This window comes from Symphalangus syndactylus, chromosome 21 (genome assembly GCF_028878055.3).
Source record: "Symphalangus syndactylus isolate Jambi chromosome 21, NHGRI_mSymSyn1-v2.1_pri, whole genome shotgun sequence".
NCBI classification, from domain to species: Eukaryota; Metazoa; Chordata; class Mammalia; order Primates; family Hylobatidae; genus Symphalangus; species Symphalangus syndactylus.
The window spans coordinates 53726119-53740091 of NC_072443.2; the positions used below are offsets into that span (position 1 = coordinate 53726119).

Here is a 13973-nt window from a genome sequence, read left to right on the forward strand (position 1 = left end):
TCTCCTCTGTCACCCGTCTTGCAATGTCTCTTGTGTTAGTGTACTGAAATGCAGCACTCTCTGCATGGCTATGGGGGAGCCAGGGTGAAGCAACCGGAATATTAAAAATACAGGTTGGACTCCCAGCTCTGCCACTCACTGTGCAGAGTAAGTTACACAGAGCCAAACAAGTGTTTTCATTTTATTAAACTGTCGTCAGGCATTCGAGTTTGTTTTTCTTATGTAAATGCAGGAACTAGGTCTAATGTATTCATTTGTTTATTAACTTATTTGAAGATATTCATTGACTACATCTTAATGTACTAGGCAGCAAGGACGCACCCATGAACAGGATAAACACAGCGTCTGCCCTCCTGGAACGACTGCCAGGGAAAGGCAAACAATGTGCAAGAAAACAGAGAAATAAAGAACAAGACTACAGCATAAGGAAATAGCCAGAGCATGGCAGAAGATCTAGGAGCCCTCTCTGAGGGGGTGACATTCAAATTGAGACCTGTAGCCAGCCAGGCAAAGGGCAGGGAGTGCGTTTCTGGTGGAGGAAACTCCAATGGCAAAGGGTCTGAGGTGGGTTTAAGGAGCAGACAGAACTCGTTTTGTATCTTGCATGATGTCTGGTCGAAGAACTAGGTGTCTACTGAATTTTCTTTGATCTGTGATTAAGACATGGTAATAAGAAGATGACACGTCAGGAATTCAGATCTTCCACATCTACTGCTAACATCCAGAATAGCAAACACAGGAAGCAGACAAGCCAGGGATGGGAAGAGGATGAGCTCGGTATGGGATGTGTTGAGTTTGAAACATCTGTGGGGCTTCCAAGAAGGTCCCTAAAGGGCACCAAGAAGCTCAAGTCCGGGGTCAGGCCAGATGGTGTGCTCTGGGATGCCACCTGCGTAGGGCTGGCCATGGCTGGAACGGGCTGCCAGCAAAGAGGACACAGAATGAGGGATGGGGGCTGGGGGCAGCGGAGCCTTGGGAAATGCCGAAGACAGCAGAGTGGACAGAGTTGCACAGTCAGAAACAAAGGAGAACTAGGAGAGGACTGTCAGGCAAGCCCAGGGAAGAGGATGTTCCCAAGGAGGTGAGGCCACCAGGACTGAGGCTCAGGGCTTGTGTAAGAGGGGTCTGAAGTGGACGGCGGAAGGGGGCCTGGCTCCTGGATGTCGGGAGGGTTGTGCAGCACCAGCGACAGCAGTAAGGGAGGCGGAGGAGTGGGGGAGGCTTCAATATGACTATGGCCTGAGGTAAGACCTGACGAATCTCTCCAGCCCCCGCTCCTCCTTCTTTCCCCAACCTCACCTCCTCCAGCCACAATGACCTCCGAGGCTCTGGCTCACAGACTCATCCCCGCCCTCCTGCCCTTGCACTGCTCTCCTCTGCCTGGAAGGCTCTGCCCTAGGGCTTCACAGTGCGGGCTCCCTCACACCATTCCGTACCTGCACAGATGTGTCTTCCTCATCCAAGAGCCCCTCCCTGGGAATTGGAACCCTTCTGCACTATTGGCAGGAATATAAGAGGGTGCAGCTGCTGTGGAAAACTATATGGCGGTTCCTCAAAAAACTAAACACAGAATCGCCATATAATCCAGCAATCCCACTTCAGGGCATATACTTACAAGAACTGAAAGCAGGGTCTTAGAGAGATCTGTGCACCCACATTCACAGCAGTACCATTCGCAACAGCCAAGAGGTGAAAGCAACCCATGCATCTGTCAATGAATGAAGGGGCAAACAAAATACAGTCCACCCATACAATGGAATCGAACTCAGTATTAAAGAGGAAGGAATTCCGACCCATGCTACAGAGTGGATGAACCTTAAGGACATTATGCTAAGTGAATTAGCCACTCATGAAAGAATGAATACTGTAGGATTCCACTCATGTGAAGTCCCTAGAGTAACTGAACTCACAGAGACAGAAAGTGGAACAGTGGCTGCCAGGGGATAGGGGAGGAGGAATGGGGAGTCAGTGTCTAAAGGGGGCAGAGTTTCAGTTTGGGAAGAGGAAAAAACTCTGGAAATGAATGGTGTTGATGGCTGCATGGCAATGTAATGTGCTTCATGCCACTGCACTGCACACTTAAAAATGGTTACGATGGTGGATTTTATGTTATGTGTATTTTCCCACAATTTTTTAAAAATGGAAAAATGAAGGCATTCTGTGTCTAAGATGCCCCCACCCCCAATCCCAGGAGCTCTGTTCCCCACAACCATAGCCAGTTTTTGTGTTTGTTTTTTGTTTTGTTGTTGTTGTCTTAAGACAGAGTCTTGCTCTGTCGCCCAGGTTGGAGTGCAGTGGCACGATCTTGGCTCACTGCAACCTCTGTCTCCCGGGTTCAAGCAATTCTCCTGCCTCAGCCTCCAAAGTAGCTGGGACTATAGGCACGTGCCACCAGGTCCAGCTAATTTTTTGTATTTTTAGTAGAGACGGTGTTTGACCATGTGAGCCAGGATGGTCCTGATCTCCTGACCTCGTGATCCGCCCACCTCGGCCTCCCAAAGTGCTGGGATTACAGGCGTGAGCCACTGTGCCTGGCAGTCAGTTTGTTTTTTACAGCACTTGTTACCACCTAATCCCACCTTAGGAGTTTTCTGGTTTCCCTTCCATCCCCTTCTCTAGAATGTGAAACTCCAACAGGGCAGGCAGGGACTGGTCTGACTTGTCACTGCTGTGTCTTCAGCCCTTGAAAGGGTGCTTGCATGTTGGTCCTCCCTGACAATGAGCCAGGCACAGAGTAGACGCTCAGTACATACTTACTGAATAAATAAGTTTCTGTGGAAGAAGAGAAGGGACCGGGAGTAACTCAGTGAAGACGCAGACAGAAGAGCGGCAGACAGTGGAGAAAGTTCATGTTCACTAGGAGATGAGTATTGTCTTCTGAGAGTGGGAAGCACAGGCTGTGGTTCAGAGCCCCTTCCTCGGGGCCCAGGCGAAGCAAGCATTTGCAGTGGAGCCAGTGTGCAGCTGTGCATCTAGGTCTAGAAGTCCATAGCACAGAGAAAGTGCATGGTGGTGTTTAACCCCAGCTGGGGACTGGTCCGATGGCAACAACCAGGGCTCAGGTGGACCCTTTAATTGGGGGCAGATGGTCAAGGCGAGGCTACAGGCGCAAGGACCAGGGACACCGGTCAGCCGGCCCGGCAAGAGCAGAGCTCTGGGCATGTGGGCCCGGCTGGGCACGAGCAGACCTGCCACAGAGGGCCTGACAACAGCAAGGGTCTGTTCCAGAAACAAGCCAGACTGGGAAACAAATGTGGCCATGAGACTCAGGTGAGGGAGGGGGTCCCTGGGAGGGGCCGCTGGCTACTGGGCTGGTCTCAGGGGAGCTGGTATTTAGCCTGAAAAGGCCCCATTAGACTCATTGTCAGGGAGAGCCGACACATCAGCGAGTCTTTGAATGTCTCCTTTCATAAGGAGGCTATTTTTAAGTCTTTCTTGCTTTCTTTCTCTCCCTCCCTCTTTCCTTCCACCTACAGCCTTTGTGTGTCTACGAGTGGGAGCGAGGAGAGGTCAGACATGTGGGTGGACCAGTGGGGCTCAGCCTCCTGTCCTGCTCCCAAAACCTCTCCCATCATGACTTGGCTGCTCCAAAACATCCAGGAAGGGTAGGGCTCACTAATGTACCCTCAAACACACCTCCCGGGGCCCACGGGGTGACCACTCCTCACTCACACCTTCCCTGGTCTGCTCTTCTGAGGTGGCAGAGACAGAAAATCTTGCTCCCACGTCCCACACAATGTGACTAGGGCATGGAGATGAGAGGTCTTTGCCTTTTGGAGAAACTGAATTCTCAGCCATAGTGGAGGACAAATGAGGATGGAGACATGACCCTTCTCCCCACCCCCACCCTACCAAAAATCTTCCTGCAGAAAAGAGGTGGGGAAGGTCACTCACTCGGGAAACCTCCCTTCCCATCTCCACAGTGGTTCCGTGGTTGGGGAGCTCTGGGCACGAAGGGTGGCCAGGGAGTCTGCTGTCACAGCCTGTTGGGGGGCTGTTACATGGCAGTGGATATGGAGATTTAAAATGTGCCTGCTCTGGCTGGGCGCGGTGGCTCACGCTTGTAATCCCAGCACTTTGGGAGGCCGAGGCGGGCGGATCACAAGGTCAGGAGATCGAGACCATGGTGAAACCCCGTCTCTACTAAAAATACAAAAAAAAAAAAATTAGCCAGGCGTGGTGGCGGGCGCCTGTAGTCCCAGCTACTCAGAGAGGCTGAGGCGGGAGAATGGCGTGAACCTGGGAGGCGGAGCTTGCAGTGAGCCGAGATTGCGCCACTGCATTCCAGCCTGGGCGACAGAGTGAGACTCTGTCTCAAAAAAAAAAAAAAAAAAATGTGCCTGCTCTCTGGTCCATTGATTGCCTTCTGGGATCTACCCTTCAGAAAATCTTTTATGTGCATAAGGAGGTGTGTAAACAAGTTCACTGCAATGCTGATGGAACTAGAAACACTGTAAGCATACTGCAGCAAGGAGATGGCTAAATAAACCACAGCACATCTGGAAAATGGAATACTATGCAGCCAGAAAAACATTTAACTCAGAACTCTATGTATCAATGTGGAAATACCTCTGGGATATTACTGAAGGAACCCAACTAAGTTACTCCAGGTTTCTTATAGTTTGATATCATATATGTAAAAATAACAAATCCACAAAACAATCCACTGTGTGTTTAAGGGAATGGGGAATAGGAATGAGAGTTCGAGGGGATTTCACCCTCATCTGCAGTGATTTACATGTTCCATGGAAGAGCATGCCTCGTGCAATTAAAGTGTAGGTTTTGACTTCAATTCTGGTAAATAATGCCTCACAAAGAAGAATGAGGGGCAGGAGGGCAGGGATGTCCAACCCTATGGCTGATGAGAAGTCTGGACTCTGGAGAGTGAACTGATCTGCTGGAAAGATGAGCCTAGACTCACCCAGCCCCTCCCTGCTCTTGGGATGACCAGATGCTCCTGCCTCTGACCCTGGCCCTGTTCTGGCTGGCCACAGGCTCTGCCTGGCTCTGGCCCCCACAGGACACATGAAGGATCCCTGTCCAAGGCAGGGCTGCCCCAGCCTCATGACCCCAGTGCGTCACTGCTGAGTCCCGATTGAACTTGGGCAGGTTGCTTCCCTGTTCAGGCTCCCAGTCTCAATCAAAAGCTCTGACCTTTGTATGCTTTTTTACTGAGTGGTAGGCATTGTTCTAGGTCTCCTTAGACTTATTTACCTTCGTAACTATTCTGAAGCGGGTACTATTACTACTATCCCAACCTTACAGATGGGGAATCCTATGAGCAGAGTGGTCAGGAAGTTGCCCAAGTCACTCAGCCAGCAAGGGACAAAGCTGAGTCTGAACTTCTTAGTCCCTAGGCTGCTCTACCTCTTGCTAGCTCCTTATTCCTGGGAGTGTCCAAGCAGTGGCCAGGAGACCAGATCCTGGGTAATAGCCAATGTCCAGGGCCCCAGAATTGCACATTCACACCTTTAGAATGGTCCTGGGCAGGACAGGCCCTCTCTTCCCATACTCCCCCTCTGTCTCAAGGATTCAGAAACAATAGATAATTATTACACCCCTATTGTATGGCCAGCACTCTCACATTTGTGTTCCCATTCAACCCTCCCACAGCCCCACAGTTACTATTAGTGCTCTCTTTCAGAGATGGAGAATGACTGGACTGCAGTGACACAGCCGGAAAAAGAGATGTGGGGGGTCCCAGAGGAGGGTTTAACAGAGAACTCGGTGACCGTGGTGGGGTACATCACAAGGGGGGGAACTCTGAGGTACAGAGAGTTGTACACGGTGGGCTCCACTGCTCCATCAGCCCTCCGACGTTCTCGCAGCCAGTACCCAATTCCTGGTTTCAGGGTGGGGACCAAATCTCTGACGGCAACTATCTCTTTCTGCTCCCAGATTCCATGACCTCAGGGATGCCCAGAAAAGACAAAATCATCTTTAAACGGGCACGACTAACTCAAGGCTCTCCTCCCTTCTCCACAAGGAGACAACATTCCTTCTTGGGAGAGGGGGAGGAGTGGAGGGGTCAGAGAAGGCCCGCAGTGATAGACAGCACTGGACTTGGAGCCAGCCAGAGCTGTGCTTGAGACCTGACCCCTTCATTCACTAGCTGTGTGGCCTTGGGCAAGTTACTTAACCTCTCAGAACCTCTGTGTCCTCAACTGTAAAACTGGGATAACGGTGCCAACTTTGAAGTTGTTGTAAGGAGTCAAGGAGATGACAAACATGGACAACCTTAGGACAGTGCCAGATACATGGCTCAGTACCTAAAGAGGAAGAGGCAGCAGGGAGATGAGTGAGAGGGGAAGGGGACAGGGAGGGTGTGAAGGAGCCACTGGAGAGAGAAGGGACTGCAGGGGAAGAGGCAGGAGAAGAGGGGAGTAACTCTCTTGAGGGCTCCTGTAGCACTTGGTAGGTAACTTTATGAAAACACAGTCCAGAGAGATCAACGGATTTTTAAAAGAAATCACCTTTATGGAAAGAAAATGAGACATCCCCATTTGGCCAATGCTTGGTAAGCGTCAGGCACCTGTGCTGAGTACATCCACTTGCAATGGTCTTTAATCAATGTGGCAAAACTAACCTAGGCTTGGAAGGGGAGGATGATGGGGAGTAGGAGGCAGGTGCAGAGAAAGGTGCTGAGGTCTGTTGGGAAGCAGGGGAATGGGGCGCTTCACTCTCTGCCTCTCCAGCCACCTCTCAACATGCAGGCATGGCCTGGAAGATGGGTGGGGTGGGTGGGGGCATTTCACCCTTCCTAGCCCATTTCCCTGCAGTGGTCGTGTCCCCTGCAGAACAAATGCCTGAGCCCCATATTGCCCCGTGATGTTTCCTGGGATGCCACCTACCAGCCACGTGCCCTAGGCTGGTTCTTCACCTCTGCCCGTTTCTGCAAATGTACATTGTGGAAAGGGATTCATGACTCCGAGAAGGGGTGCATGGAAGGGCTGGGACTGTCAGTGAGTGGGTGAAGGCCGGCTCACCATGAGTGTCCAATAGAGAGCGTATATTACCCCCATCAGCACTGATGCACCCGTGCCCAGCAATGAGGTCTGGGTCTTCACTGTGACGTGGCCCCCAACTCACCATCAGCCTCTAGACAGCAACCTCCCTCCAGCAACTCCATCCCCTCACAGCACTGCTGCAGGGCCAGGGAAACCAGCTTTCATCTAAAACGGTTTTCAGTTCACAAAATTCCCTTATAGCCTTTAACACATCTCACCCTCATGATTTCCACTTCACAGAAGAGGAAACTGAGGCCCAGGGTGTCCAAGGTCATTAGAAGCTAGGCTGGTCTTCATTCAAATCAGGCAGCTCTATTCCACATCATCCACAAAGGCTCCAGAAAGCCCCAAACTTCGTCAGACTCCAATGGATACCAGCATGAGCAGTTGCCCTTGCATCACCGAGGCCGGTCCCCAGAAGGCGATGCTTCCTAGAGCCCTGATGCTGACTGTCTCAGCCCCTACATCCAGCTGGGGCCAGCTATCTGCAAACAGCTCCCTCCGCACCAAGGGAAGGAGCAGATCTGTTACAGCCATCTCTCCACCTTCATGTCTCTGATGCCCACGGCCTACCTGTGGGGTGCCCTACCTTGTGGGTGAGGCTGGGGTCTCTTGAAGCACTGTCCTCCTCCTCCGAGCTTCTCTGCTCTTCATCCGACGTAAGGTCCTCTTTGGGGGCTGCCGACGAGATGGGACAGACTTTGTAGGGCTCTGTGTAGGCGCTGGGTCAGAGCAGGGGAAAGAAGGGTTAGAGCTTTTTGTTTAGCAGAGGCAAAGTGAACCTACCAGGGGTCCCATTCGTGCCATGGGGACAGAAAATGAGTAGCAAGACTCAGGCGCAAACTTCCTACTTCCCCACCCCCAGCCATACTGGCTTCCATTTGGAGCCCTGAACACACCAGGCTCTTGCTGCCCAGTGCCTTTGCACACGTTAAGGCAGACTCACTTCCCTGCAGACAGGGGGCAGGCTCCCCTGCCAATGGAAGGCCCGAATAACTCAGGATGCGGGCAGGAGATGTTGAATCTGGGTGGTCTGGGATCTGGACTGGCCTGGTCAGGCAGCAGGTTAGTCCTTAAGCTGGCCGTGTGCTCTAGGCCTGAGTAAGGGATGCAATGATGTGGTAGACAGAATCCAGGATGTGTGTTCCAGCCCCTAGTCCCGGCCTTGCCATTGGCTAGATTGCAGACAAGACATAGCTCAGGGCATCAGTTCCTACTCAGCTGCACAGCAACAAGGATTCCTGTCTCACCTTCTTGGCAGGTGATGTGAGCATCACAGCTCATCTAGGTGTGACAATCTCATATCTCTACGCCTGTGACTACTCCACAGGCATTGCCAGTAAATAATGAACACAGCAGTCAGTACATATTTACTGATTGTCTGCTTTAAGCAGGCATGGGCTAGACATCGAGTAAAACATTGGTGAGTGAAGCAGACATGGTCCCTGTCCTCAAATGTGAACAACTCGTGCACAATCACAAACTGTGATCCCCAAAGCGGGGGCTCTCAGCCCTTCTCTCTACACAGCAGACTGATTATTCCACAAAAGACTGTGCCCTTCTCCTGCCCAAAAACCTTCAGTGGCTCCCTCTTGCCATTGGCAATGTGGCCCCAGACAACTCACAAACCTTTCTTCCTACTCAAAATTTGGTCTTATTGAATCCTTACCAAATACTCCTGCCCTCTGGGAATGCCTGGATGAGATACTGGAATGACTGACGGATGGCAGGACGGAAGGGAGCAGCCACTTCCTGGACTGCCTGGGCCAAGCCTTCCCTCAGGCCCTGGCCCAGGCAGGGGGAAGCGAGGCGGGTGGGGGACATCAGGGGAGGAGAAACAGCCTTAGGGAACAGCTGAGCTAGGAGCCTATCCTGGAGCTCCCCAAGTATCCTTCATAGGAGCCAGAACCACAGATACCTAACTCCAGAGTACCTGTAGCCTAAGCAGCTTGGGGTTCTGCCAAGGCCAGAGTAGGGTCCCCTGCTCCACAAGGGGCTATAGGGCCAGACAGAGCAAGGACAAGGTGGCCTGTCTCTGCCTGGGCCTCCACTGACATAATGGGTTGGAGGTGGGGACTGTGGCTGCACACTTGTATACAGAGGCAAACCCAGTCCTCACCAAGGTTGAGCCAGACTTAACCTACTAGCCAACAGGCTACCCTCTGGTCAGACCTCTTTCTTCTTCCTTTTCAAAAACATTGCTTTTTGGCCTTTTCTTTCAAATGATGAGGTGTTTTACAACAAGCCATATAGCTACTACCAAGGTATACAGAGAAATAACACGCCGCCAGGCTTGCTGAGGTGTGCCAAAGCCTCCCTCCTGTCCCAGGGTCACCTCCACCTCCACTGCAAGTCACCATGCTGCCAAGGGCCACCAGCTCCCTCCACTGAGGAGCGGTCCCCAGCCTAACGGTCAGGGACAACTCACCTGCTCGGCAGAGCTCAGATCAGGCTCAGTAAAGTGACTACATGGACTGGTCTCACTCCCCTCCCTCCAGAGCTGCCTGCATCAATTTGCAACCCTTTTTCCAGCAGACTTGGAACGGAGTCCTTCCCTCCTGAGAGAAACAGCCACCTCAGGCAGCAGGAGCAGGTGGTGCTCTACCCAGGATAGGCAGTAAGGATGAGGGACGCAGCAGTTAGCAGCGCTACTACTCCTCCTCCACATCCAAAAGGAAGGTGCATGCCAGGCAGAAAGCCAGAAACCCAAGTGTCTCCTAAAACAGCCACTACGTGAGCGTCAGGCTTACCTTCCTCCCGGGCTTACCTTCAAATACCTCCCAACCATACATCTAGCATCTCTAGCACAGCCTCTGCTGGCCAGGCCACCTCCTGCCTGAACATCTGTAACTGGTGCCTTCCTGAGCTCTCTGACTTCACCCTGGCTGCCACCCAATCTGTTCTCCACCCAGTGGCCATAGTGACCATCTCAAAACCCAATCTGATCGTGCTGTCCCCTGGCTTAACTTTTTCAGGGGCATTCCAGGGCTGCTGGGATTTGGCCCCAAGAGCTCAGCCTGTCTAGCAAGCCTGTGGGACCTGGGGAGGGCAAACTGGGTGCCCTCAGCTCCTGCTGCTGCTGCTGTGGTCTCCCCAGCATCAGATGCTGCTGGGCATCACAGAACCTGGGGGCTCTGCCTCAAGCCAAGCAGGGGGTGGTTTCCATGAAGCAGAGCCATGGGTGATATGGGGGAGAGGGCTCACGCAAGCCAAACCCCTGGAGAGGGGAAGGAGATAGCTCGAGGTCACGCGGCAAATCTGAGCTGACATACGCTGCCTCTGAAGGTGCCTCTCTCCGTGCTTGGTCCCTTTTAGAGACCTGACAGCAGATGCAGTCGGGGCCTGTCAGTGCACTGATATGTGGAGTTGGGTCCTGGGTGGCCCTTTGCTTTTGTTGTTATTTTACTTCTGAAAGTCAGTGGAGTGCGGAGATGAGGGCTCATGCTCTCGAGTTAGGCTTCCTGGGTTCAGATTCTGGCTTGGCTATTTGTTGGCTGTGTTTAACTTCTCCAAGCCTCAGCAGTGCTCAATTCACAGTGAGTTACATAACATCAGACATTCAGAATAGTGCCCAACACATGACAACTCAGTAAACGTCAGCTTTCTTCATGATCAGCTCTGTATTCTCCTGTCTCTTCCTGTCTTTGTGCTTCCCAAACCCGAGCCACTCCCCCGTCTTCAGCGTGGCCTTTGCTGCCTCCAGCTGTTCTATCATTTGCCTCACGTTTTCTTTAAGTCAACTCATTCATAACACTTGCTACCAACTCTGGCCTCATCCTAAGTGATAATACCTGTGAGGTCATACGGTGTATTCTTTTAACACTGTATTTTTAAATGTATTATTATTTTTAGACACAGGGTCTTGCTCTGCTGCCTGAGCTGGAGTGCACTGGTATGATCATGGCTCACTGCAGCCTCACCTCCTGGGCTCAAGCAATCCTCCCGCCACAGCCTCTCTAGCAGTTAAGGAGTACAGGCACACACCACCATGTTCAGCTAATTTTTAATTTTTTTTTTTTTTTTAAAAAGGGGTCTCACTATGTTGGCCACACTGGACTCTAACTCCTGGGTTCAAGCAATCCTCCCACCTCAGCATCCCCAGTAGCTGGAATTATAGGTATATGCCACCACACCGGGACCCTTTTAATACTTTAAAATAAACCGTATAATGATTAAATTATAATAATGTGTTTGACTAAAGTTATCTTGCTCACATTGGAGGTGCACAGACCTCACAGATGAACCTGGTTACTTCTGATCCTCAATTCAGCCTCAGCTATGGCAGTTGTGGAGCCCATGCAGATGGCCCTCTTCTTATTCTACTTCTTTATCTGATTCTGTTTTCCAGAAAGATCACTAAAACAGATGTTAGGGGCAAAGGTTCAGGCGCTCTGATATTTCTGACTCATTTATTTCACTGTCCTATTTAGGAATTATGAGTACAACAAATAGGGATTAGTCACCATTAGAAATGTGCTGGTTCCTGCCTTCAGGAAAGTGAAAGACGTTTAGGTTCTCAACACTTAAAGGAAGCCCCCTTGAAGCCCAGAGAGTGGACAAACCAGACTCATTGATGGGGCCATTGGGCCACAGTCCATGGACAAGACATTCCTCTGGGCCAGAGCCATGGCATACCTACGGGTGTCAAAATGTGGACTTGTGGGGTCTCACCCCCTGCCAAAAGCCAAGCCAGTCCCACTCCTGTCATTAGGCGTTTCTTCCCATTCCCTGCTCCCAGATGCACTTCCCCTCCTCCCTTGACCCCCTCCTGTGTTTTGAATTTCTGTTCACTTAGAATTGTAAATGTTTAGTTGTGACCATAACGTATTGTTTGGGTCAGTGTCCCTTTCCAATGCATACTAATATGTTGCGAGAAGTCAGGGACCCCAAACGGAGGGACCGGCTGAAGCCACGGCAGAAGAACGTGAACTGTGAAGATTTCATGGACATTTATTAGTTCCCCAAATTAATACTTTTATAATTTCTTACGCCTGTCTTTACTGCAATCTCTAAACATAAATTGTAAAGATTTCATGGACACTTATCACTTCCCCATCAATACCCTTGTGATTTCCTATGCCTGTCTTTACTTTAATCTCTTAATCTTGTCAGCTGAGGAGGATGTATGTCGCCGCAGGACCACGTGATAATTGCATTAACTGCACAAATTGTACAGCATGTGTGTTTGCGCAATATGAAATCTGGGCACCTTGAAAAAAGAACAGGATAACAGCAATTGTTCAGAGAATAAGAGAGATAACCTTAAACACTGACCGCCAGTGAGCCGGACGGAACAGAGCCATATTTCTCTTCTTTCAAAAGCAAATGGGAGAAATATCGCTGAATTCTTTTTCTCAGCAAGGAACATCCCTGAGAAAGAGAATACACGCCTGGAGGTATAGGCCTATGAACGGTCCCCCAAGGTGAGCCTGTCTTTTATGGTCAAGACTGCAGGGGTGAAATAGACCCCAGTCTCTCATAGCACTCCCAGGCTTATTAGGAGGAGGAAATTCCTGCCTAATAAATTTTGGTCAGACTGGTTGATCTCAAAACCCTGCCTCCTGATAAGATGTTATCAATGACAATGGTGCCCGAAACTTCATTAGCAATTTTAATTTCGCCTCGGTCCTGTGGTCCTGTGATCCCGCCCTGCCTCCACTTGCCTTGTGATATTCTATTACCTTGTAAAGCACTTGATGTCTGTGATCCACACCTATTCGCACACTCCCTCCCCTTTTGAAAATCCCTAATAAAAACTTGCTGGTTTTTGTGGCTTGTGGGGCATCACGGAACCTACCGACATGTGATGTCTCCCCTGGACGCCCGGCTTTAAAATTTCTCTCTTTTGTACTCTGTCCCTTTATTTCTCAAGCCAGCCGACACTTAGGAAAATAGAAAAGAACCTACGTGAATATTGGGGCAGATTCCCCGATACTAATATATTATAGTTATCATATATGAATATATTTAATGACATGGAAAAAGTTGTGGATTTTCTTTTTTAAGTTTCTTTCCCTTTTTGGGGGGAGTGGTTCAAGCTGTAATGGACCCAGATGGAACTTATAACGTGGGCCCCACGTGACAGAACCAAATTCATGTATCACTAAATAAAATCTTGTACACTGAGGTATAAAAAAAAAAAAAAAAGAAGAAGAAGAAATGTGCTTTTACTGTTGATCAAGGGGTACAAAGTTTCAAACAGGCATGAGGAATGGGTTTTGAGACTACTGCATAGCAGGGTGACTGCAGTCAATAACAAGTATTACATATTTCAAAATAACTAAGAGTAACTTTTCTCTCTCTCTCTCTTTCTTTTGAGTACAAGGGTAACTTTTCTTTCTTTCTTTTTTCAATTTATTTTATTTTTTTTGGGGGGGGTCTCGCTCTGTCACCCAGGCTGGAGTGCAGTGTGATGTGATCTCCGCTAAGTGCAACCTCTGCCTCCTAGGTTCAAGTGATTCTTGAGCCTCCGCCTCTCGAGTAGCTGGGATTACAGGTGCAAGCCATTATGCCCAGCTAATTTTTGTACTTTTTAGTAGAGACGGGGTTTCACCATCTTGGCCAGGCTGGTCTTGAACCCCTCACCTCAAGCGATCTGCCCGTCTCGGCCTCCCAAAGTGCCAGGATTACAGGCACGAGCCACTGTGCCTGGCCAACTAACAGTAACTTTCAAATGTCTTACCATAAAAATGATAAGGCGATGAATACATTAATACCTTGATTTAATTATGCCACATTGTATACGTATACTAAAACATCACATTGTACCCCATAAATGTATAGGATTATGATTTGTCAATCAAAAATAATAGTAATACATTTTTAAAGGTCTAGAAATGTCTTTAAAATATGCACCTTCACAGCATGAAAGTGCAAGTATGATGCAATGCCTTTGCAGAGTCAATGAAAAAATGGCAGCAACAGACCTTATCTTAAACACAAGTCAGCAGTAAAATAAACAAATCA

General features: G+C 49.9%; 1 protein-coding gene across 5 annotated transcripts in view; it reads right to left on the reverse strand.

The window, feature by feature from the left end:
• The window catches only part of FGD5 (FYVE, RhoGEF and PH domain containing 5), a 151503-nt gene that overhangs the window by 62453 nt on the left and 75077 nt on the right, over positions 1 to 13973 (reverse strand). For all 5 annotated transcript variants that reach the window (XM_063630257.1, XM_055260332.2, XM_055260333.2 and 2 more), the window contains one exon: positions 7597 to 7729. In XM_063630257.1, coding sequence (XP_063486327.1) covers positions 7597 to 7729 — 133 coding nt within the window. The remainder of the gene's footprint in view (positions 1 to 7596; positions 7730 to 13973) is intronic.